The 26146-nt window shown below is 39.5% G+C and overlaps 1 protein-coding gene and 1 long non-coding RNA gene across 13 annotated transcripts; one reads left to right on the top strand and one right to left on the bottom strand.

Annotated features, from left to right (window-relative positions):
• The first annotated feature begins 896 nt into the window (after positions 1–896).
• BDKRB2 (bradykinin receptor B2) lies at positions 897–25413 on the top strand. Of its 12 annotated transcripts, XM_038180164.2 has the most exons (6): positions 897–1048; positions 3128–4097; positions 5877–5992; positions 16099–16165; positions 19202–19288; positions 22602–25413. In XM_038180164.2, exon 6 carries the CDS (start codon positions 22604–22606, stop codon positions 23744–23746), a length of 1143 nt encoding a protein of 380 aa, XP_038036092.1. In that variant the 5' UTR covers positions 897–1048; positions 3128–4097; positions 5877–5992; positions 16099–16165; positions 19202–19288; positions 22602–22603; the 3' UTR covers positions 23747–25413. The 12 variants fall into 12 exon arrangements, with proteins under 12 accessions (XP_038036092.1, XP_038036098.1, XP_038036096.1 ...); XM_038180170.2 differs by lacking the exon at positions 5877–5992 and having other exon boundaries at positions 3128–3313; XM_038180168.2 differs by lacking the exon at positions 19202–19288 and having other exon boundaries at positions 3128–3313.
• On the bottom strand, positions 9768–12390 carry LOC140002578 (uncharacterized). The gene is made up of 2 exons (XR_011809505.1): positions 12329–12390; positions 9768–9820 (listed from the first exon to the last, which is right to left on the bottom strand). It is a non-coding gene; the product is annotated as an uncharacterized lncRNA (long non-coding RNA).
• Positions 25414–26146: the final 733 nt, after the last annotated feature.

Below are 26146 nucleotides of genomic sequence, written 5' to 3'. Positions count from 1 at the left end.
GAGCAGGGGCCCAATACTTGTTCTGCTAGATACTTTGATCACAAAAGACCACATATGATATGTATAGCTTCAAGAGTTTTCTTGAATTTATTACTTTCACAATTAGAAATCTGTGTGAAACAGAATAGACTGATGTATTCTCTGTTCATTTATTCTCAGAATGAAGATGTATCCTCTGTGTGGGATGCTGCAACCACAGCTGCCATTTCAGGTTTCAGTTTAATTGCATGAATAGAGGAAAAACAGTTATGCCTATTATGAATAAGGTAAAATTAGATCTGTTATGATCTCAAATTCAGAATAAAAATCATTGTCATAGGAAAAATGCTCTTGTCTACTCTTTGGGTATAATTCTATTTCTTACAGACGTTTCATCCAAAATTTGAAGAAATTTTGGTCCTATATAAATTTTTAAGTGGTATTTGGAATTTGTCTTCATTCTTAGCACAATGAGTAGCCAGAGATTTCTTCTGAGGAAGAGGAACACACTGTCTTCCAGAGATATAAACACTAAATTTCTTCCCCTGAATGGGAAGGATGTAAGATTGTAAATGATATATTTGTTCTTTCCTTTTTTAAAGATCCAAGTCCTGCAAGAAGCTAATTTGTGTAACTGTTGATTGTGTCTAACACTGGTAAAAGCAATGCACATGACATCACCCACAATAAAGGTCAGGCTTGTGTATGTGTGTGTACATGTTTATGCACACACATTTCTGGAGACTCTTGTTCAAACACATATAGTTTTTTTATACACACTGTGGCAAATCTTTATTTTAACTTGATTTGAATTGTTTACCACCCATAGTCAAATAAAAGTGGTTTCATGCTGGTTAGAGCAGACAAGCTTTGCTTCTGAAACAAAATATAGCACGGCAGAAAATCCAGGAATATGATGTCATCAACAGGGGGATGAGTCTATTCTGTTCAGGGAGGGGCAGAAAACCAGAAGTTAGACTCATTCATACAACAGAAGGAGCGTGACTGTTCACTGAGAAGTGTTGCACTCTCTCATTTGTACCTGTTCAGTGCTGAATTCACAGTCAAGGTATGTGTTTCCACTTCTTTTTCATACAAAAAGTTGTCATTTAAATTCAATACAGACTACTGCTTTTTGAAACCACTTCTTGAATTCTTAATATGTTTCTGTTTCAATTACAACAGTACTAATGTTATTAGCATTCCAGGAACAAGGAGAAGTAAAATATTTATTGCTGATGTGGTTTGGTAACTTGGCAGGTTTCATAGAGGTATAGCATTTCAAAAAAAAAAAAAAAAAAAAAGTTTTATTTCAGTGTACCCAAGATGCCAAAGACACAGGGCTTTTCCCCTGCCACAGGGGCAATCTGGTATGGGCTACCCAAGGGACATGATTTATTCTGTCCAGAAGGCATCTGATTTGCACCATTTGTTTCACCTTATAAAAGAACAGAAAGTGCAAACAATTAATTTTTTTTTCAGCTGAAAAATTGCCTAAGTAGTAAGGAAACAGCAGAGGCAATTCTGTATTCCCTGATACTTATTTTTTTTTCTTCTCTGTTTATTGTTTTGATTGTCAACTTTGTGACTCAGGAAATGTGGATGTGTGTATAACTTACACTTCTGACCTGTCTCATCTATACTGACTAACTAGAAAAAAATAGATTTTGAAGTTATTTCTTGTGTAATGTAGGAAGAAAAGTTTCAGTTGACATTTGAACATTATTTGTTTCCTTCTAACATTTGTATTCAAATGAAAAAATACAGTAAGAGCGTGATTTATAATATGCTGTTAAATATAAATACAGGCTTAGAACTGGAGTTGTGATTAGGATCTTATAACAAAAAGACTAAAGGTTGAAGTATATGCTATTATTTTAGCTGCTGATTTTCTATTACTTGGTATGTTAAGCAGAGATTTGAGCACAATAACTGTAATAATAAAATAGCCATGCAACCAAGAGAGTTCAGTTTGTCATTAGAAGCCTTGGGTTTGATACATTATGTGTAATCCTACAGATGCCATCTCCTAAGATTAGAAGATATTCTTGTCTTGAACAGTGCACATATTTTCTTAGAGAATTTTGAACAGAGCTAGAAAAAAAAAAAAAATACATTTTTACCGCAAAATCTGTAAGAATGAAGCATCAGGATATTGTGTAATATCAGTCATATGAGTTCTATCTTGTCTGCTGTTTTCTGGAAACATGCAGCCTTTAAGAAAATAATGAAGAGAAGCACCTTCACACTTCAGAATCAGTCATAGACTTCTAAATATATCTGTCTTGTTTTCAACATGAATAGTACAAACACAGAGAGAAGAGATAAATGTCCCTAAGTTAATAAAGACTTCAGAATAGCCAAAGCAGAGTCATCTCCAGAACACTTCTTTCAGTTTTCCACTGAGCCTTGTACATGCTGAAACAGGAGTAAGTGTGTTACTCAGAGTTACCTGAACATTTTGTACTGCCAACCCATAGAAAAAAACTGCCTTTCCTCCTGAGTTAGAGCTTCCTGAATTAAGGATCTCATCACCGCACTGGAACATGGCTTAAAAAAAAAAAAAAATCTGAGCTATATTCCCAGAGTAAGTATTACAACATTCAAAGTCTTTTCCCAGACAGAAAATGAGGAATTTGGGAGAATTTTAGTACATTGGTTATGAAGAGTCTAAAATTCACTGCTTATGAACATTCAATTTTAGATAGCCTGCTTTTCACAGAAAGAAGGGAATAAAAAGCTCTTAAAAAAAAAAAAAAAAAGAAAAGAAAAATCCCCCCATTTTCAAAGTCACAGTAGGAAAAAAGTCTTACAGCAAGTCCAGGGAAACATGTTAGCAAACAGAGCTTTGCTTTCAAAACACACCTTCCCAGTAGCCAAGTCAGCAACAAATGTAAACCTGAAGTCATTAGCAATGCTAATGAAGTTTAAAAAAAGAGAGAATAAATATTTTCTCTTAAAATGACATTTAGTTAAAACCTTCTTCTTCTTTTTTTTTTTTTTTTTTTTTTTTTTTTTAAGTTATACATACACCAGGCTTGTTCCCTTGTCACTTATGGTTTTAAAAACTTCCCCTTCACTCTCCATGCTTTTGGGTTTCCCCAGCCTTATCTAAATGTTGGTCTTTCTTCCTCCTTGCATACTTCAGATTTTACACACGCAAAGATGAAAAGCTGCATCTCTGCCTGGCCGGTGCAGGACTGCGAACACAGTGCCTTGAAGCAGAGGCAGAAGCTTTCCCTTGCAGCTGGCATGGCTCTGGGTGAAGGTGCAGTGCTTGAAGACCAAACGCTGCCTGAAGTCTCCGGCTGCTGACCAACACGCTCAGCTGTCGGTAGGGGAGAGCTCAGCCAGCTTCTCCCCTTGGCTGGATGCCCCTCTCCAAATTTCTGACCCTACTGTGCTCTGTTCAGCCACACCTGATTTTATCTCTTAAGGTGCAAAAGAAGCAATGTGGTAACTGCTTCAGCCATTCCTTGCTAGCCCCCAGCATCACTGAGGCTCCATTTCTCAGGGGGACTCAGACTTTAGCAGCAATATGGATGAGCAGAGTTATCACTCTTCTACTTCCTGCTTCTCCCCCTTGTGCTGCTGCAGTGTTCCTGATCAGAGAAAGTTTAAACATAAGGTCAAGGGACTTTTGCTTAAAGTGGACCTATTTCCTGAGCTGACATTGCCATATGAGTAGTTTTGAAACTAGCAAAAGTGTCTTATGGCACTTGTGAGACTAGACAGCAGACAAGGGCGACCTCGTCTCCAAGCACAGCTGCAGGAGGGTCCATCCCTTGTGCATGTATCCCTGTCAATAACACTAACCTGACTGAAGAGTAAATATGACACAGGCTCAGGGTACAGTTTCACACCAAACCCTGTTCAAATACTGCAGCCCCCTTACCCAGCTTCTGATGAGGTCAGGCTCTGATAAGGGAAACAGTGAGATGTCCCAGCCAGCGATGGAGAGGGGAAAGGGCATCCCTATAGCATGACAGCCTGGAGATGAGTGGGCACAACCGCAGTGGGGAAACAGGATGAGCAATGCAACAAGAACACTAAACACAGACCGCAGGCTGCTGTCTTCCCATGGACAAAGTTGCGCTGGCTGCCAACCACAGTTGATGGTATGATGACATATCATTCACTTAGCAGTAATACTAGCACAATGGGGCTGAGGAAGCCTGGTCATGGTCCAGCACACCACTGCAAGCCTCAAATATTGGTGAACAGACACCAATGAGACACAGACCAGAAAACAAACACATGGAGCTAAATTGCGTGCTGAAAGCATGCTATCTTTGTTCTGATGATAAGCAAGCCTGGAGCACTCTGACATTATGGTAAAGCAACACTGCAAAATGTTTCAGAACTATTCAAATTTGCCAGTGGTAGATTTGACTTGCTTTTGCTGCTATGCTATATTTACCTCCCTTGTACATTAACTCCTCAACTCAGTTCAGCAAGGTTGAGCTTTTGTGATCCCTGAAAATAAAATAAAATAAAATAAAATAAAATAAAATAAAATAAAATAAAATAAAATAAAATAAAATAATAATAATAATCTTATCATTCAGATTTGTAGACCTGCCAGTGCTAAACCCTGCACACTCAGGTATGTCAGTGCAGTGACAGCATTGGAACAAAGCCAGACCTCAAGCTCTGGCTAATTTCAGAGGATGGAGCTGCCAAAATGCAGAAATCCATTTCTCCCTCTCACATTATCTGAGATAAACTCAGTAATAAGGAGAGCAAGCTATGGTTTGAGGTTGAGCTAATTTTTATATTAATGGCATTTACATGTGCTTGTCTGGAGGCAGAAAACTGGCCGTAGCTGGTTTTCCTCCTGCAGTGTTCCTGCAAGTTGTCTGGGAGTTGCACCCCTGTGAGCCTGGAAGCGCTTTTTCCTTTTGTCATGGCTGTGTGATCTACCAGCTCACTGACTGTCTGAAGCTCTGCCTCTCTGAAGAGCCACGGGGCATAGAAATGGGCAGCACATTCCCTCCAGAAGGGCAGTGTGAGCCATCTGCCCACACACATGCAGAACACCCTGCAGCAATCCCTTACTGATGTGATTGTAAACTGCTTGCAGACAACAAGCAGGCCAGAAAGCTGGGAGCAGTTCATCAGAGCTCCTGAGCCTTTCTACAAAAAGTAGCTGTGAAGCTGACATAATTCAAAGGTGGGACCTGATCCTTAAACAAGTGGGAGGACAGAAATATCGAAAATATTGACACTAGGTTTTAGCTCAGGTCTGCATGCACCTCTTATGTTCTCCAGCAGTCTTTCCCTAAAACAGACTATATTCTTCACTCTATTATCATAAAATCATCATCATAGAACCACAGAATGGCTTGAGTTGGAAGGAACCTTAAAGGCCATCTAGTTCCAACCCCCCTGCCATGGGCATGGACACCTCCCACCAGACCAGGTTGCCCAAAGCCCCATCCAGCCTGGCCTTGAACACTTCCAAGGATGTGCACCTTCATAGTAAAGAATTTCCTCCTAACATCTAATCTAAATCTCCCCTCTTTTACTTTAAAACCATCCCCCCTTGTCCTATAACTACCTGCCCATGTAAAAGACACTCTATCTTTTTTATAAGCCCCCTTTAAGTAACTGAAAGGCTGCAGTGAGGTCTTCCCAGAGCCCTCCCTCTCCAAGCTTTATATCCTCATCTCTCCCAGTCCTTCTTCATAGGAAGGGTGTCCTTCTATTACAAGCAAGACCGATAAATTGGTTTATTTCTTCTCCTTTTCTTGGGCAAGTATCATTTCTCTAGGAACTCCAAGGATCATCAATCTAGTTAATGCCAAAATTTCCAAGTGGTAAGGATCTGGGACTATCCCTCATGGGCAGACAAATAAAAGCAATTATCTTCTCACAAACTTTCCTTCTTTGTTGAGATTTACAAGTAACTGAATCAAGTAATGAAGAAAGAAGACTGTCCGTTTACAAGAACAAGGGCACTGGTTTAAAACTTGACAGCTTTCTAGACGGCTCTACTCTTCTTTTTCCCTTGGTGAGCTGTAACTTTATTTTTGAAGTTGTACTATGTCAATCAAAACAGTCCTAATGAATCAGAGAAGGCGGCAATTCATGAATGGTTGGGATATTGTTCACAGGAGATTTTGATTTATGACATCCCCATTAAAAACATATATATATTTATATATTGCATAATATATGCATTGTGTTCTCTTAGCTTCTACTTACATCATTCCACTGAGAAACCTTTTTTCATTAAAAATGGCACCTTATAGCCAATTCCAGCTAGTTGGCTCAGCAAAAGGAGCATTTCCCAGAACCAGAAAGAAGGGGAAGTAATAAAGCGGAGTCATTTTTTCAGGGGTGTTTCCTGATGAATTTTGGAAATATCAGTCTTTTTTTGGAAACGCAAGACAGCAATTTGTTTTCTTCCACAACAGAGTTGGTCTACAAATTGACATTTGAATAATGATTACAGTACAGAGTAAGACATCTGGAATTTCATTCTGCTACACTTTGTGTTGTGGATTACTACAGAAAGCTTTACTGTTGTATTTTGCATTGCACTTTTGTGCTTGTTTAAAAAAAAAGGGGGGGGGGGGGCGAGAGAGATAGAGTGAATACATTAATAAGTTTTGGCTTGGGATAAATGAAATATCTGGTCAAACAGCTTTAAAAATTTGAAGAAAGATTTGACTCTAAATACCAGAATCAAACAATTTCAAATTTTGGACTATTTTGAAGTGAAGTAAGAGCAGGATCTAAACTGTGTGAAAGATCTAGGTTTTATAACAATTTGAATGAAATTCCCATATGAAATTCTCATTGAACTTAGTGATATGGTTTAGTGGAGGACTTGTTTGTGTTAGGTCGGAGGTTGGACTCAATGATCTTGAGGTCTCTTCCAACCTAGACAATTCTGTGATTCTGTGATTACTTTAGCATATCTGACTCAGACAGGAATCCTTAGTCATATGTCTTGAAACCCCTTTCCCTTTTGGGAGATTAAACCACACTTTTCTTCCCTCCCTTCCTACCCTCCAGCCTTCCTTCCTCAAAACTATCAGCATTTCTCCTTTGTGTTCTTTAGCAGTGTTATGTTCTCTTCCAGAACTGGCATCCTCTCACTTTCTCTCCACTTGTTCCTGTCCTGACATTCACACACCGTGTGACTGCCCCAACATAGAAGTATCTCTGCGTTTGCTAGCTTGGGGTGCAAGAACTCTCTGAAGGAGCTGTGCCATATAATAAGAGAATCTCTCTGACAAAATCCTCACCATATCTTTGTGTTGACACTGGTATTCTGGAAAGAGCAGATAGACAAATCTTCCTGGTAACCACCTGTGCTCAAAACCCATAGATACAGAGTGAAAAACAGATTGTCTGCACCGGGTTCCAGCAAGTCTCTGACATCTCCCGTTGCTAGCTAAGTGGAGACAACAAATTAACAGATGGTTTAATTTTGGAACACTGGCAAAGCATGAAAAGGCAAAAGCAAAATCATAATACAAACACTGGATATCATAAATTGGCGCTGTAAATCACACCACTTCTCAGCTGGAGAAGTATCTTGAGCCTTCCAGACCACTCAGAGTTGAAAGCTGCATGACTGTTTGTACAATTTAGTTTATCACCAAATTCTTATCAACATTTATTTGAATGCTTAATTCTGGCGATAGAAATATGGTACATTTGCACATAAAAATTGTTGTCATGGGTTTTCAGCTGAAAAACTGTTTTGTTTTGGTTTGGGTGTATAAACCCCAATTTTATCAGCTCTGGATGTCAAAGTAATTGTAATGCAGTCTGAGATTCACTATTGTTCTCTCTCTCTCTCTCTTACCATTTTAAATAGGTATGTACATCTAGTTTTGAGCTTTCCTCTGTGATATAGACTGTGGTAATTTTTAACCTGGTATCTGAAAACTGACCTCTTAAAAGTGCAAATGTTTCATTTATTGGCTAAGTCAGGAGCAGAAACATAAAAATAATATGAAATGACTGTCCCATCTGCCCAAGTGACAGCACAGCAGGACATGTTTGACCTAGGAAGGACAAGGCAAAATGGCTTTCTGAAGTTCATCACTGAATTGAAGAAATTCCAGACTTCCTTCTCCTTGAGAAGGAAATTCGCCAGTGCTTGCACTGCCATATTGTGGTTTTAGGAGTTCTTCAGAGAGTATAAAATGGACGGGACGGGACGGGACGGGACGGGACGGGACGGGACGGGAAGGGAAGGGAAGGGAAGGGAAGGGAAGGGAAGGGAAGGGAAGGGAAGGGAAGGGAAGGGAAGGGAAGGGAAGGGAAGGGAAGGCAAGGCAAGGCAAGGCAAGGCAAGGCAAGGCAAGGGAAGGCAAGGGAAGGCAAGGGAAGGCAAGGCAAGGGAAGGCAAGGCAAGGGAAGGGAAGGGAAAGGGGAAAAAACACCAATTATTTTAGTAACGATCGCTTGCTATTTAGACAATGAGTATCATGTCATGCTTGTATTACCTTCCATGACACCAATCAGTAATGATGGAGATTGTCCACTGGGATAGAGTATTAGAAAAGTCAGGCTTTTCAAGAGATTGAAACTTTAGTTAATAATTTGGTAATGTGGGTTCGGGGATAGATCTGTAGATGTTGTCAGATGTTCTGAATTAAACTGAGACTGTCTTAAGAAGCACGTGTATCACATCTTAAAAAACCTGGATAAATTTCATCTCCACTATATTCTGCCTGCTTAAAATGAATGCTGTAAGTATAATTGACCATTATATATTTAATCATACTTTCTAGCCTATTCTGTTGTCAGAGCCCGATGTGAACCTGTCTACATATTACTTTGATGGGAGGCATTAAGAGAACCCAAGGCATTCTGTTATAAAGAGGACAGGTTCTGACTGAGATGCCCTCAGAGGGCTGCCTGCACTAAGCAATCCTCTCCTTGCACAGAGCCATCAGTATGTGGCTGAATAATAGAAGACGTAGTACTGACTACAATATTTACAGCTCCTGGTGGGGATAATTATCTGTAGTTGCAGACAAAATATTAGTTTAAAACATCCTTTAGGTTGCTGCACAATGCAACAGAGCCTGAATCAACTCTACAGTAAAATCAATTGCCCGTATGTTAAGAACTAATTAAAGCAGCATCTGTCCAAGAAATGGCTATTGCATTGTAGAGATTGCAACCAGTCAACCACACATACTTAGTTATGGGAGACAGGATTTTCTAAAAAGCTGTTTACTAAAAAGTAGTTGTGAAAGTCAGTGGTGAAAACATGCAGGAAACACTGCATTATTGCAAATGCCGTTGACAACTCTGTAAACACGTTAGCAATTGGCAGCACCAGAGATGGCAAATCTGTTTTTTTTTTTTTTCCTAAATGGCTGTTAGAACGTTCTCAAGGTGTTAGAAGGAAAGTGCTTTCAGGGCATAGATCCAGTTCATCTGAAAGGCAAATCTCACCATTAAATAGTGCAAAAAGGGAGCAACAGTGGTAAAAACTATTTGGCCATTAGACCCTCACATTTTGTCATGAGAACTTAGTGCTGCTAAACAGGCAAAAGAGCTGTGTTTCAGTTAATAGGAGTGGGGTAAGCAGAGCTGAAGAGGCCTGGTGAGAGCAATGCAACAAACTGCAGCGCTGATGAAGACATCCATGCACTCCTCAGTGAGGGAGCCTTAAGTGGAATTTTGTACGCTGCCGAGCAAATCCTGGGCCCCCACTAAAGCAAAGCAAACAAAGGAGGATCAGTTGCTCCATCTTCTTGGGGAACATAAATGCTTCAGAACTTACAGGTTTTTTCCTTTTATTATTCCACCTCTGTTGCTTTGTTGGTATTGTCCAGTGCTCTCTGCAGGATATTCCCATTGATTTCTGTAGAGAAGATATCAAGCAATTTATGTCACTGGTATGCTTCATCTGCGCTCTCCTATTTTCCAGCCATATAACTAATTAGTTGAATCCCAAGACCAGTTCTAAGGACCTATCTTAGGAACAGTTCCCGCAGCCCACCCCTCAAAAGTTGTCATTATCCAGTTGAAAATTCATGTATGTCTTCCCCAGCATAGCTGTTTTCAGCATGGCACTTGCAATAGTTTTGATCCATCTAGATTTCAGAAAAGGTTGCTTTCTGAAGCAGGAAATGCTTACTTTAACAAAGAAATATAATCTTGCTGTACAAACTACAAATTCTTGATAAAGTCAGAAGCATTTTTCTTTATCACTGGATATGGATTACCTCAGCTATTCACTGGGCTCACGGTATTGTCTGCCACTTGATAGCTACATTGTACAGTGTGATACCATCAGACCTGCCATTTCACATGACATCAGACTCCTGCAAGGAGTCTCACAACATTAGTGGACCAACATCTTTGTATTTTGCAGTGGTGTGGGGTACAGCAAGCCTTTCTCATACAGCAGAGAATTCCCAAAGCTCCTGCAGTGCTTAGGGAAGGAGATTCAACTTCTTTTGAATCTATTCCAACATGGCAGAACTGTATTTCACTTCATAAGATGAGGAAATTTATAGTCTCTCTCTCTTTTTTTTTTTCCCCCCAACTTTCAGTCACAGTTCTCATATGGGAAATACCAAAAAGAACAGAACAAGATACTCTGCCAACTTTGCAGAGTGAGTTTGTGGTCAGTTTTCTTCTGTTTGAATATTTTCTCTCACAGTTGTCAAAATATTTTGAGCAAACACATACAGTGCACACAGAAGTGTAAACTCAGCTGTGACTTGAAAGCATCAGGTAATGTGCCTTTCTGTAAAAGAATCAGAGAGCATCTTGGTTGTCAGAGACACAAAGCTACTCCTGACACCAGTCCTAGAGTGGAGCTGCATTACATCTGGTAGTGCAGGGGTCCATGAGGATTAAGCTTCCGGAGAATTAAAGATTAAAGAGACTTGAGAACTCCTAGGAGGTAATTCACTGGTCACAAGGAGAGAGGGAAAGAGTTGCAAAGTTGTCATTATGAACCTTTCAGTTGTTGATATTTTCTAGAAACAGAAGAATCAGATTCATGTCCCTGCTTCAAAAATTATTTAGGTACTTATATTAACTTGAAATACCTTCATCAAGAGGAATAGTCTCAATCAACATTATTAAATGACCTTGTGGTGTCTTAGGATACAGGCATGTAGATCACCTGAGTTGAAGACCTTGTTCCAAGTTTGGCAGAGCAGAGACCTGGATATAGGTTTCCCATCTGCCCAATGACTACAAAGAGGGCATCAAATTGGCTTATGCTTGATTAACACTTAGATTTAAGAGCATCATACATCATATACTTTGTTCCTACCTAGGCGTATGCCATGTTGAGAAAGCTGGGGACAGAAAAAAGAATAACTTAGTATGTCAGAACAGCTTAAACCTCCTCAGAGATGTTTGAATTTCTCTGCAGCAGACACTGAAATGTGTTCTGGGAGAGGGAGAAAAGAAGTGATCGTTTCTGTTCTCAGAGTAGTTTGACAATTTGTGAATCCATCTTCTTTCTCTGCTCACTAAGTGCTATGGTAAATGTTGCTGAACAAGTACAGAAAGTTCTCCTACTATGTTTGCCAATCAATCACGTACAAAAGAGAAGGAAAAAGCTGCTCGCTGTTAACACAAAGGAAATCTCCAGGAAACAGGAAAACAAAACAGTAAACCATTTATTTGAGTCTAAATTTAAACTAGGGAATTGGTTGCTGTGCACACATCACCATGTACAGGACCTGTATGCACCAAATACTACTTCTTGATGCCCCCACAGTTACAGACCTCACTTAGTTCTTTTGCCAAAGACAATAGTAGTATTTCAAATATTAGCAGAAGTCTTAAGGAGTGGTGGTGCTGAGGGATTTACCATCATATTTTATTCCTTTGTCCAACCTGCACCTTGCCATGACAATTAGGCATTTTTGACTATTTATGTGCTTATACCCTTCCCTGTGATTTAGGCTACTTTTTAATTTAACAAAGCTCTGATGCAGCCTTTCTCTGCCAGAGGAAGATTCGGTCATTTTATCATCAATGGCAGTTCTTTTGGGGGATGCTTTCTGAAATCCCATATCCATGAAAAATTTCCATACAAGAGGAATGTACAGCTCCAAAGAACTGCTCCGTAAGCTCATACGTATAGCAAGATCATGACTAAATCTTTACAGCACCTTGTTAGTCACACCTAACCCTTGTGATCATCACTGACTGGGTATAAGTCATGTAGCCTCACGACAGCTCATCTGAGAATTTTTCAGAGAAAAAAAGGATTTCTGAGTAACTGAGTCCACTCACATTTGTAATTTCTCTCAGTGATGTTATTGCTAGTGGACAATACATTAATACATGACATTTATAAATGTTACGAAAGGAGCGATATATCAGAGCTCTGTGGCATTACCTTTCTAACTAAACGTGTTTTCTCTCCTCCATGCTTCAGGGAAAGAGCACAAGATATTTCTACAAGAGAAATTATAATTTTAAGAATTATTTCTTGCTGAATATTTCTAGCTTATGTTGTTCTTAATATAGTTATGAAAAGTTAAAATACAGATGGAATTTAACTCAACTCAGAAATACAGCATTCTCAGGAATGAGGAAGGTGTTATGAACATGCAGATTTTAAAGAGGTCAGAAAGTCAGCAAAAATAAATGTACTAAGGCAGGTTTCTTTTTTTCTTCTGTTATTTTACTCATATTATAGATAATACCTTTTTTCAGAGGAAAGACATAATATCAGAAACAAAAAACTTTGGCTCTATCTCATCGTCTTCAGCTGTTGCCAAGGTAGCACAACTTTACATAGCATTCCTAATGTCCCAGAAGATAAGGAGCAGGAATATTCCTCAAAACAACATTAAGCCAAGGTCTAATATACTAAACACCATATCAGACTCTTATTTATTTCAAACACAAATTTTAATATTTTAATATTAATATTATTTTAAAATATTATTTAAATATTTTTAAAATTTTAAGTATTTTTCCATAATTGAAAAGCATAAACATATTTCATTTTTTTAAATTATTATTATTTTCTGAAACAAATCATCAGCTTCTCTTTTTCAGCTCTTAAAATCTGGACTGTTTTAACAGACTTATTCCCAGGAGACTCTTTTCTTTATCTTCTTTTGCTGTAATTCTGCATTTCATTTTACAGCCACAATGCTCTATTTTATAGCCCTTGTAACTCCCTATTAAGCCCAAAGATTTGCTAGTTTCGCAGCAGAGTTATGTCCTCCACCCTCCAGTCTTTTTGCTAACATCAAAAGGCAAAGGGATCCCAACAGTGTCTGGGGCTCTTTCAGGAACTCCAATGTGTTTCATGTGGCTCCAGAAAAACACAACTTTCAGAGACCTTGTATCATGTACCACCCTCAGGCAGACATTGCAGACACCCTGCACTTTCCAAAATGCCCATATTAAAGCACCCAAATGACCTCACAAACACCTGGCTGCTGCTGTTTCAAAATCACAGATTTTTGTTTTCTCTTATGCATTTCCCTTTCTTCACTAACTTAATGTTAGTGAAGCTCAAGTCTCTGAGATCTCCCCATCTCTCTCCACCTCCCCCCGTAGCCATCTACAGAGGTAACTGAAGTAACCCAAAGATTAGAAAAGTAAATGCAACAGTACATATTTTGGTGCTACACAGATAATACACATTTGAAATATGGCTCCAACAGCCCACACATCACACTACAGCCCAGAGCAAAAGATGTAACTGGGCACATGTCAGCCCCCGGCATCACCCATCAGCACCTCAGTGTGCAAGCTTTGCTCCCTAGGCACTCAGGCTCCCCACTGAAACCCCCAGTTAATACAAGTCAGTTTTTCCTCCCTTCTCCAATTTGGACAAGACACTGCTGTGTCCTGATATTAGCAAAAAAAAAAAAAAATAGAAAAAGCCAGCTCACATTGTGCTTTCACCAAAGTGTCCATAGCTTCCTAAGGACACTCACTTACTCACTGCCAAAATTCTACTTTTGTTTGTGGGCCTGAATCCAACTGGAAGTTTCAACTATTAGCACAAGAAGAACAAATTAAGAATCTTAGGTTGGAAGGGATCTAGAAAGGTCTCTAGTCCAACCTCTTGCTCAAATCTGGCCCAGTGATGGGATAAGATGACCAGACAAACACACAGAATCACATAATTGTCTAGGTTGGAGGAGACCTCAAGATCATTGAGTCCAACATCTGACCTAACACTAAACCATATCACTAAGTTAACCATATCACAATGCTACTAAGGGCTTTATCCTGTTGGGTCTTTAAAACTTCTGAAGGTGACAAGCTTGAAATTGAATGATATAATGGCTGAATAAACTTGATGATCCTGCTATTCTGATCCTAGACCAGACACTAATGTTAAAAATCACTCTTTCTCATTTCAGATTAAATAAAACTGTTGTAACAAAAATGTTCTTTCAGAATGGCAGCAACATCAGACTTGTGTGACATTAGTACCATTTTGGAGTGCATTGTTAGTAGAACAGTTTCTAAAATAGATAGCATCAAATCAAAGGATGAACACCATCACTATATTTGGACTAAATACGCAGTGTTCATAGTGATATTGGCCCTTTTCCATTACCCTGTGTTCAGTAATTCTCACTGATCCGGTTCATATTTTCCTCCTACCAGCTCTCACAGGAGTGTAGCTGTTCTGTTCTGCTGTTCATCTCAGCTATAGTTATTTTACCCATAGATAACATATTCTGTCAGAATTATCACAGTTACTGATGTATATATAAAAGTTTAAATAGAAGCTTTGAAAATAAGCTTTACAGAGAAGGAACAGAATTTATAAGGAGCATATCTTGCCTGTGTTTTTGTTGACAACAAATTCCAAGAACAAGGTCCATCACAGAAGACTACGACGATCTTCTAATATGCCTTTGACTTCTTGCTGAGCAAAGCTTCTGCTTAGGTTATCCCATCACATGTTCTTCAGACCTGCTAGACCCGTAGGTGTGCAGTTAAAGGAATATGCATTGAGATTGTTATGTCATAACATGACACTAAATAAATGGTAAAACTCCCTTTTCCCCTGCAAACAAACGTCCTGGAAGGAAAACCTCCAAATGTGAAAAATGAAACCTACCTCTCCTTGGCTGGCAAGTATTTGTGACCTGTCAGATGGTCTCAACTGAGGCAGTTAAAAGAAGTTGTGATACCTCTTATTTGCCTGAGTCCATCAATTTTAACGCTATAGGTAGGCTTTTGAGAAAGCAGAAGCAATACTTCCACAGTCAGCAGGAAATAGGCTTTCTTGTAAGCACCATGCTGCAGAGAACCACCCTTACCTATGACATCTTTTAAATTCTTGTTATTTCTCATTTCAGTAATAGCAGATGTGTTGGACAGATACCTCTATATCTTCTTATGCCTCTGGCAGCTCCTCTGTTGCTTTTACTATAGCATTTATACCAGCGTGAAGAAGTAAGGCTGTGAAACTTACTGTGAAAGCAAGGGATACTTGGCTGCCCAGGCTGGGCTCAGATATGTTCAGGAGTACAAATCCTCACAAAAATATATAGCATCATAACAGGCTTGGCTCTTTACAGGGATTTAGAGGGGAGACCATGGCAGGCCTTGGGTGTTTTGCTGTTTCTTTCTGTAGCTGCTCTGTCTTCTAAAAAAGCACCATCTCTAAGCCTCATATGTCAGAAGTGAGCCAATGCCCCTCTCAGTATGCAGCCACTCTCTCAAAGATATGTTTGTCCTCCCAGCTTTTCCACTCCTCTGTGTCACCATCATCTGGCTTTATCTGAAGCTGTACGTATCTGGAAAACCATTTGGTCACTGGCAGCACTTAAATCAGATATCATAAATTATTGTTAAGAATGTTACAGACTTCAGTCTGGAATTCAGCTGAGAGTCATATCTAGCCTTTACAAGGCCCTTGTTCTGAATCTGTATCACTCAAATGGAGTTGTGTGCTAGATACCCATCTCCCAGTCACTACCACCAAATAGGTCTCATGCAATTGTTTCCAGCAGATCTGAGAGCAAGGGACAGTCGTTTCGGGGAATAGGTGAGGCATAAACTGACACAATGCAATCTCACAAGAATTTTAGTATACATTCAGAGATCATAAAATCTTACCTGAAGTGGCCTACAAGAGTCCCAAGGCTGAGTAATCATCAGTATTGTATTATTTTATTTCAGGGAACAGAAACAATCTGGATGCAGAATAATCCTCTGCAATAGCATTTGTCCACAAGCTTATGTCCAGGTAATGTTTGTTTATTTTAATTAAATACCTTTCCTCTGAGTTCATTACATGTATCCAATTAATTTAATACAGGAAGAAAAACGGATATCAGCTGTATCCTGTAAAAACACTGAAATGATTGTAACTATTATGGTTTCAAAGTAATGATTCCAGAGGCTGGAAGATGCTGACAACAAAATCCTATCCTGGAACCTAGCCGTTCCCAAGCAGATATGCATGTTTCTCTGTGCAGTGCCATTGTGCATCATCAAAATAAGCAGACGTGCAGGGGTCCCTGCACTGCCTGATCTCTGTGCCTGTGGGGCAGGCACAATTTTATATTCCTCTAAGCAGCTTCAGCAGCAGTGCTCCTGTGCTCTGGCTAGAGGTTTGGCAACAGATTACACAAGGCCCTGAACCACAAGGCCATAGCCTGTAAGAAAAGCCTGCAAGAAGCCACAGGCAGGATTGTCTGTGTTTCCTGTATGTGATGGGGTTTTGTTTGAATTGATGTTTGCTTGTTTGTTTTTGTTTGTTTGTTTGTTTTTGTTTTTTTTTGTTGTTGTTGTTCTAATTCAGCTTTCCGAGCTGAGAATGCATGAGTTTGTCCTCAGCACACAAACACATGGTGACTGTGACAAAACAGGCAGAACATCGTTGCATATAGAAACCAGTACTCAAAGACCTAAAAACATAGGCTCTCAGTGGTATCCCAGTCCCTAAATATATACTGGAGAAAAAAACGGAATGGTTGTCTGGACTTCCAGAGTTCAGAAAAATCCTGAGGGAATGACCAAATTTTCAAATTCTTCCCTGACTTTTTTTTTTCCTAAAAAAAAAAAAAAAAAGAGAGAAATCCAGGTATGGGAGCCTCCAGATGCTTTGGATTGACTTCGCAAAGACTCAGAGCAGGATGGTGATCCCAAAGAGCAAAGGAAACTGGAAATTGTTCTTGTCTCTATGAAATGTGGATTAACTATGTACACTCAGGACAACATCAGCAGCTAGCAAGTGCTCACACTGAAGACACTTCACTGAACTATAACCACATGGATGCTCAGCCCCTTGTTTTGATTTGAGCTGATTTTACTCTTGCTTGCTCTTGAGCAAGATTTTACTCTTGCTTGAGGGCAAAAGAAGTGTTGTTTGTTGCAGGAAAGCATAAATTAGGGATGGAAACATAGATGCCTGCAGTGACTCATCTCAGCCCTATAATCCTAGCTGATGTAATCAGCGGGCAATTTGACCATACCAGGATGTGGCTATAATTTACAAATAGGAGAGATCATAAACTATCAGAATCTGAAATATTGCGTCATGCTTTTAATTCCAGTACTTTTGTAGTCAGAAGTATTTCCATGGGCAAGAGAGCCTCGCCTCAGGGAATTTTTATGCCATTTTTTGCCAGTTAACTCAAACATCTCATCTCTAACTTGGATACCAATAAAAAGTTGTCCCATGAACTATTAAACAAGCACTCAGTGCTCTGGCTCAGCTTAAGCCAAATAGCCCTCTTCCCCCCTTCTTAGTCTCAAATACCCTTGTTTATACCACAGGTTACACTTAACCCAACCTGACCCTGTGGCAGCAGGTAGCCATGAAGGCTGAGGTTATTTGACAATAGTTTCTGCCTGCTGGTCTGTCCCTTGTTCTTTCAGATTATATCTCACTGTATCTTAGCATTGAAACAAATGTTTAACATAGTACAAGAAAGGATTAACACCACTCTCAGCGGTGTTAATCAGTCCATGAATCCAGTAGTTGCAGGGCTTCATCCAAACCCAAAACAGGTTGTGAAAAAATGTTAACTTGACACATTTCCCCATTTGGGGAGTAAAATGGCTTAGCTTTCCTCAAGCCTATTCGTATCCAGTAACACCATTAACTGAGCTCTGACTTTTTTTCCCCTGTGCTTTTGTTTTTAGCTCACGGCTCATGATCCTTTGAGGGCTTTTTGTTTTGCTTTATCATATTCTGCTTCTCCTCTTTCAGTAAGGACCATCCATAGAGCCCAGCACGTACAGCAGTAGCATGAAGACTTTCCATCCTCACCTGATTCTTATTCCAAGTCTTCTGTACTCTGGGCATTATCCTTGGCTTGCTGCTCTTCTCACACCTTTATTCTAACATGCTCCCCCCAGGATGGTACATGTAAGTCCATCCTTGATCAGTAGGACATCCTACCAGGTTCCAGGCGAGAGGCATTAATGACTGTGCCCAGTCCTCAGAGCTTTCAGACCATGGCACTTCAGAGCATCACCTTTTGGGACCCCTCTCCCCTCTCCAGCAGCACAGCAACTGCAGTGTATTACCACCTTTTTCCTAGCTCATCCATGAGGGTACATTTTCTGCAGCACTGGCAGGATCAGCCCATTGTCCAACATATGATTGTGTCAGCCAACCTCAAAACCCTTCTCTGTTGCTCAGGTCAGTGTTTGAAGGTTACACAGGGCTGGGTGCCATCTGCACAGGGCAGGACATAGCTGTCTGCAACACAGAGCACCCTGCAGCCTCCTGCTACCAAAATATTGTCATTTATGCCCAGTACTATTAGAAGAAAAAAAAAATATTCTAGAACAACATGAAGCAATGTCTGACAATGTTTTTACGTGACTATCAGGCAGCTGACTAGCTGTAGGAGGTGAACTTCAACAGAGACAAGTTCAACCCACTACAGCAGTCCTTCATAATCTCAGTAATAAGTGGGTTGCTTCAGCTGGGCAGTGTTTATATCAAAATCATTGGATAAAATCTTTTTGAGGATCCCAGCTGAGATATTAAAACTGCCTTGCACTGCACAGAAAGTGTTTATAGAGGCTGTGTGAAGGGATTACATTTATTTTCACTAAATTTCAATAATAAGATAATGGCAAATAGACATAAATCTCTTTTCTAAATTGTGGCTGTGTAAATCATAATTTATTCAGGAAGCACGTGGTTTAAATTACTTTCCTGTGCTATAGAGAATAGCTCCAGGCAATCATTTAAATAGGGCATGTAATGATCATTTGTACATTTTATACTGTTCACACCCACATTTCTACCAATGTTTTACAGAAGTGCTTGAGGTAAGGACCAAGGATGCAGGTCATCCAGGAGCCCCACAGCACGGGAATAGTCCCTGCACACTGTTCTTAGACCATGGTAATGTGATAGAAGTAACTTATTTTAAAGAATTCTAGGGCTTTCCCTTCTAAAGCACAGTCCTCTAAAAGAGATGAATTAAAGGAAAAATATCAATCAATAGGCAATTTTTGAACAGTTATTTGCTGTAGAATTAATTTCTGGTTATTGTTTTTCTATTTGTCATGGCTATGATGGACAGCATAGAAATTGCCAGCTACATCATAGCCTTTTTGACTTTGAATCACTAATTAATGTTTTATTAAATATATGTGGATATCCAACCTGAAAACATTTTTATAATACACTTACACTTAATTCTTGCCACCAGTTCACAGCCTGCTACCAGCAGAAGCAACAGCTTCTGCCAGTAGCAATGCCCAAGATCTTCTGTTCCCAGATGACCTTCTGTTGGTCATCCATCAGAATTTCCTATGTGTTTTTACAGCATGAAGTGCCAGGAGAAGGAGCTACAAAGATAGTGAAGGGTCTGGAGGGGAGGATATACAAGGAGAGGCTGAGGTCCCTTGGTTTTTTCAGCCCAGAGCAGAGCAGGCTGAGGGGAGGCCTCATGGCGGCCTGCAGCTCCCTCACGAGGGGAGCAGAGGGGCAGGCGCTGAGCTCTGCTCGCTGGGGACAGCAACAAGACCCAAGGGAATGGCATGGAGCTGGGACAGGGGAAGGTCAGGCTGGGGGTTAGGGAAAGGTTCTGCACCCAGAGGGTGGTCGGGCACTGGGACAGGCTCCCCAGGGCAGTGGTCATGGCACCGAGCCTGACAGAGTTCAAGAAGCATTTGGACAAAACTCTCAAATATATGGTCTGGGTTTTGGGTGGTCCTGTGTGGAATCAGGAGTTGGACTTAATGATCATTGTGGGTCCCTTCCAGTTCGGAATATTCTATGATTCTGTGATTCTATGAGACACAGAAAGAGAGACTTGAAGCTACTGTTTGCAGTAGCTGTGTTAGTCCCGTGTGTTAATCACAGCTGTGTTAGCTGAGTTACTGTGTTAATCTTCTCAGAAAAGATTGTAAACTGATATTTAAGATGACTGATTTGAACAATTTGATAAATGTGATTTGAGAAAAAAAAATTAAAGATCATATGGAGGCTCTCAAAATGGTAGGGTTTTATATAACCCACCATTTTGGTTTTCCAGAATTAGGAGAGGAAATCTTCATTCTTGTGTCTGTGAGGTCAAGGAGAATGGGGACATTTCAGAAGACCAGAGAGAGTAAAATAAAAAAATACCTGTCATTAAAAGGCACAGAGTGCAGGACCCAGGGACTTACAGACCTGTCATTCTCTTTTAAATTCCTGGAAATAGGTTAATAAATAAATAAATAATCAGAATATCAACAGATAGAGGACAATAAAGAAACTTAAAGTGATAAGGAACTGCCAATATAAGCATGTTGAGAATAAGGTTGTGTCAAAACAATCCAATACAGACTAATGGATAGATCAGAAGCACCAGATCTAGGTTTCAGCAAGTCTTTTGGCATTTTCCGACATTCCATTGTACTGAAATATGAATAAATAAAATCACATTAAAAAATGCAATGTATATGCAGATTTCTGAAAGGGCTCAGACAAAAATAAGATTTCTAACCAAAACATTTGCAACCTGTGACAGTTGTTTGCACATGGAAGATGAATAACAGACATAGATGAGAATATTTCCAATGTTGTATAACATGCACTGCATATCGTGTTTGCTTTCAATATAGAACAAATAAATCCATACCCTCAAGACCAGATAATCAGTGTAACCAAAAGCATAGGTCACTGGACAGGTGTCTACAATGTGTAATGACAGATAATAAACTGGGTCCACCAGCCGATTCTCCAGATGCTGGTTGAAAACATTCAGAAATGTAAAGGACATAGGTGTCTCAAGGCTGAGGTGGTTCTAGTAAGGACAAAATGAATGAAGAGTCAGGATACATGCTAGAGGATAGAGATGTGTTCCTGAGGTTAGATATGGGCTTGAAAAGTTTTGGTTTTGGAAAGATAAACTTGGAGGATGAGAATATTTATGTTACTGTCCAGTTTATGCAAATATTGTCCTTTGCTCAAGTTATGAAAGACTGGAAATGTGCATTGCTGTCATTTTGGTTTGCGCTTATTAATCTATTTCTGACCTGCCCTGTATTTCAAAGTTCTCAGTTCCACTTGCCTGTTCTATCCAGTTGATCTGCACTGCCTGACAACTGTGCTATAAGTTTTATTAAATTTTATGGTAGAGAGTCTTTGTTGTTGCCTCTAGTGTATGTAGTGAAATTCCATCTTGATCTTTGTTTTTGGTTCCCAAGCACTGTGGCACTTAATTCAAAACAAATACACAGAATATGGCCATCATTTCTCAGGAATTCTGCATCTAACAGCCAAATATCTATGTGCATATCCAGCACTGACATTTATCAAACAACAAATGCAGTAACTAGAAAACAAATGAGAACCTCATCCTTCCAGGAATTACAAATGTGTCCCCTTTTCTCTGTCATTTCACCAGATGAATCAGACAAATATTTTAGTCAAAAATACATGTACATCTGAAAAGGTTCCAACCAAACTGTAATATAAACAGTGGCATTTTTAAGACCTGGGATAAGAAAAACAGTATTACTGTCACCTAGTCCAGGGAACTATACATACATACTGGGAAACCAGTCTTGTACTTGAGCATTAATCATCTCGGAAACACAGCAACACAGTTAACATTTTAACGTCGCTAAGTGAAACCCGGACACTTAACTACTGTTTGATCGTACTGACATTTAAGCACATACCTGACATTTAGGCCCTTAAATGGCTCCCTGTAAGACCCTAGGCTGTTCTGAATATTTACAGTACAGCACCTGTTTTTCAGACTGTGCTCTTGCACCCAAATTAGCTCACTGTAGTCAGATGGCCACCATCTTTGCGAACCTGCCAACCCACCTACCATGGTAGGAAAGAAGGAAAGGAAGGAAGGAAAAGATACAGGGAAAAATAAAAAATTAAATTAAAAAAAAAAAAAGTGGCTCTAGTGAATAAAGGCCAGCCAATGCTCTCTTCCAGCTTCAGTTAACCTGCTTGTTACAATGACAACTGTTGCTTCATCCCTTCTGTTTCACCCCCTTGATTGATCCAAATGCACAGTCCATGGCAGTTTGCTTTTTGAAACCTTCTGCAAGTATGCAGTGTGCATAAAAAAAACAAGCCAGAGAATTGTGAGCCTGTTCAATACCACGTTTTTAGGACAGTGGTAAAAGCAAAGCCAGCTTTTCTTACTGTGTCTTTTGCAGCAATGATCTCATTGCACCTTTTTTTTTTTCCCCTCTCTGCACAGAAATGGTTACCATCACAACTGAAAATGTTACACAACTTTACAAGCTTATGACCACCAAGGAGCTCCCAATCATTCCAACAGATTTCTACAATGATTCTGAAGTTCATCAGCTGAATGGATATCAATGTATAAATTCAGATGCATGGCTCTGGCTACAGACTTTTCAGCCTGGATTTCTTTGGTTTATATTTATTCTGGGAGCAATAGAAAATGCCTTTGTCCTTATCGTACTGTGTTTCCACAAGGGTCACTGCACAGTGGCTGAAATTTACCTAGCAAACATGGCACTTGCCGACCTACTGCTAGTCTGTTCTTTGCCTTTCTGGGCCATCAACATTTCTAATAATTTTCAGTGGCCTTTTGGGCTGTTCCTCTGTAAAGCTGTCAACGCAGTCAGCAAAATGAACCTTTATTCTAGCATTTATTTTCTGACACTAGTGAGCATCGACCGCTATCTGGCCTTGGTGAAAACCATGTCTCTAGGACGGATGCGGCGAACTGTCTGTGCCAAGTGGAATAGCTTTGTAGTCTGGATGTGTGCATTGTTCTTATGCTCACCTACAATGGTCTTCCGAAAATTACAGTATTACAAAGAATACAACATCACAGCCTGCGGTCTTGATTATCCAGCCACCTACTGGCACCCTGTAAACAACTTCCTGCTGAATGCTGTGGGCTTTGTGATCCCGCTCTGTGTAATTACCTATTGCACTACCCAGATCATCAAGGCCTTACGAAGTAGCGAGTTACAAAAAATGAAGTTAATCCAGACAGAAAGGAGAGCCACCATGCTGGTCCTTGCTGTGCTCTTGCTATTTGTCATTTGCTGGCTCCCATTCCAGATCAGCACATTCATCGATACAATCTGTTCCTTGGCAGAAACTTTGAAATGCCTTGAAGAAATCAATGACATTTTGACTCAGATAGCTACCTACTGCGCCTACAGCAACAGCTGCTTGAACCCGATCCTGTACGTTATCGTCGGGAAACACTTCCAGAAGAAGGCTGTGGAATTCTACAAAAACTTGCTCCCACAGAGGTGCAGAAAGTCACAGCCTGTGAAGGTGAACTCCTTGGACACTTTAAGAACTTCCATTTCAAGTGAATATCCAAGGAAAAAGTCTGTTTTGCCATTACAACGGTAGCACAATTTGTTCACAATGAGGGCAGGTCTACAGAATAAACACGTGGTAGCATTCATCATTTGTGGGAAACGAATGGTTTGATCTTAATGCAAACTTCATACAGAGAACTGTTTCTAATGTTATGGACATTTTTCACAGTTGAATCATTCTTTGTAATGTATTTATGGTTTTCATGGCTGAATTTTATTTCTTGCATGTTCCATTTGAAATGTTTATATTTCCATGGAATCTAAGTGTCTGAATGCACATACAGTTGTCTTATTAGAGTCCCAGTACAGAAGCTATTGTCAGAGTTGTGCAACTACTTATGGTACCCATACAGTTTGTTAGACCATGTTTTTATAGAAGGGAATCATATTTATGTAAATTTAAATGAATCCTGTAGGACTATTATTCAAATAGATTTTTAGGTGTGACCCTCTTTTGGACTTCCTTTCTCTGCTCCAAAGCAATATGGGTTGCTTGATTGACAAGCTGTGCCTTTTTGCAACTGCCCTGCCTCTGCTAGGTGCAGATTTACATCTGCCTGTACACGTGGAACATAGCTCAGAAAAGGTAATGCAGATAAGGGAGGAAAACTTCAACCAGCTTAATGAAGGCAGTAGAGGTCTTTTTTGTAGCAGGAGACTCTTTACTCTTTCTTCCACAAGGTAAAATTGTTCACTATGGAGAGCTCTTCTGGGGTGGGTGAATGCTATCTTCATTCATACCTATATGTCAGCTCAGATACTAGTTTTTTAATGTTCACCAAAACATAATTAATATTCATAATGTTATTTAATGGAAGTATAAATGCACAGTACAACTGGTATAATCTCACAAGAAGAAACAAAATATGGAGGAGAGCATCACCTTACTGCCTTAGAAATCTAACTGAAGCTAATAGGAGTTTTGAATATTCAGAGTAATCAAAAATGGTATTTTCAGACTCTAATACTACCTAAATTTTATTTGTAGAGTTAATATGAGTGATTTTAATACAAAATATCAATTCCTAAATTAGACTGAATTAAAACAAAAAAAAAAAAAAAAATCAAAGGACTTCACATGGAAGAAACTCTGTGTATGTAATTGTCAGTATGCAATTTTACTTATTGGAACCTTGATCTAAAACCAACTTGGAGATGATCAGACTATTAATACATGGCCTTTAATCATCAGAGCTTGAATGGAGCAATAAAGTTCCATTCAAGCTGGAAAGTCTGTATTAAATCTTCAAATAATTAAACCAAAGAAATGCTCTAGAAGCTTGTGGATGCACTATTAAAACTGTTGTATGTAGATGATTTATTGAAAATTTCTATGTTTTATTTAATCATCCAGTATAATCCTATATCATAAGTACTTTTATAGTTTGTTCTATATATTGTCCTAGACATCTATGATGAAACACTTCAAGCCTTTCTGTTATTTCCAGTATTATCAACATTGTCTTGTTCATGAGCATATTGTTCACACAACCTTTAAATGAAAGGAACTCCATTCAGAGGTTATTGGGGCAATGAAAGAGAATTTTGGATATGTGGTACTGAGAAGTATGAGTAAAATATGAAAATGTTATGACTTGTCAATAAGATATTAAATTAAAATATGTAAATACATACGTGTGTTGTTTTGCTGTTCAGAAAGTATGTACAACAGAAAATAAATGACTTTAAGATATTAAATTTGCTGGCATTTTGTTTTCTAGCCTGAGTCCTTTTATTCAGGAAAGACTTCTGAGAAGCGCAACTGTTACAGACACTTTCCTTCACTTCCTGTTGTACCAACAGAAAGTGAGTTAAAACAAAAGAATTTTAGTTACTTGCAAAGTTTGGGGTCAGCTTTCTATTCAGGGCCCATGTCTGCATGGTGCTGAATACCTTCGATACACGTGGAAGTTAAAATCTGTATTAAGGCAGCTAAGAACATTGAAATAATTTCACTAGCACTCTGGTAGCCTAAGCTCCCATGAAACAGCAGATACTCCTTTTCTTTGTGAGGACCTGGGGTACACAAGAACCTACAGGTGCCCTCCATAGCTGTCTGTAGGGTGGGCCTTCTGCCTAAAACCTTTGCTCTGCTATCAAAGCAAACTGATATTAGCAGCAAAGAAAATTCCTTACACCAGGCTCTGCAGATTGTAGAATGCATAATGTTGATTTCCAGGTTGCCACTTTCTAGAGTGATGACACACTGTGTAGCATTGGCATCTATCATTTATGCAGATAACCAAAAAAGAAATAAAAACACCCTAGAAATGAACGTCCAATGTAATGTCCAAGCTACATCTTACCTACTGGCAGTTTATGGTCACACTTGCACACTTTGCTCTGTCCCATTCTCACAGAAACCAGGGAAAATGTGAGGCACGTTCCTGGGAAAACAAGGGCAGACTTTATCCTCAGGACCTCAGAGCTG

The sequence above is a fragment of the Anas platyrhynchos genome, chromosome 5, assembly GCF_047663525.1.
Source record: "Anas platyrhynchos isolate ZD024472 breed Pekin duck chromosome 5, IASCAAS_PekinDuck_T2T, whole genome shotgun sequence".
Taxonomy (NCBI): Eukaryota; Metazoa; Chordata; class Aves; order Anseriformes; family Anatidae; genus Anas; species Anas platyrhynchos.
Note: the sequence above shows the minus strand (reverse complement) of the source record. Positions and strands in the feature narration are given on the sequence as shown.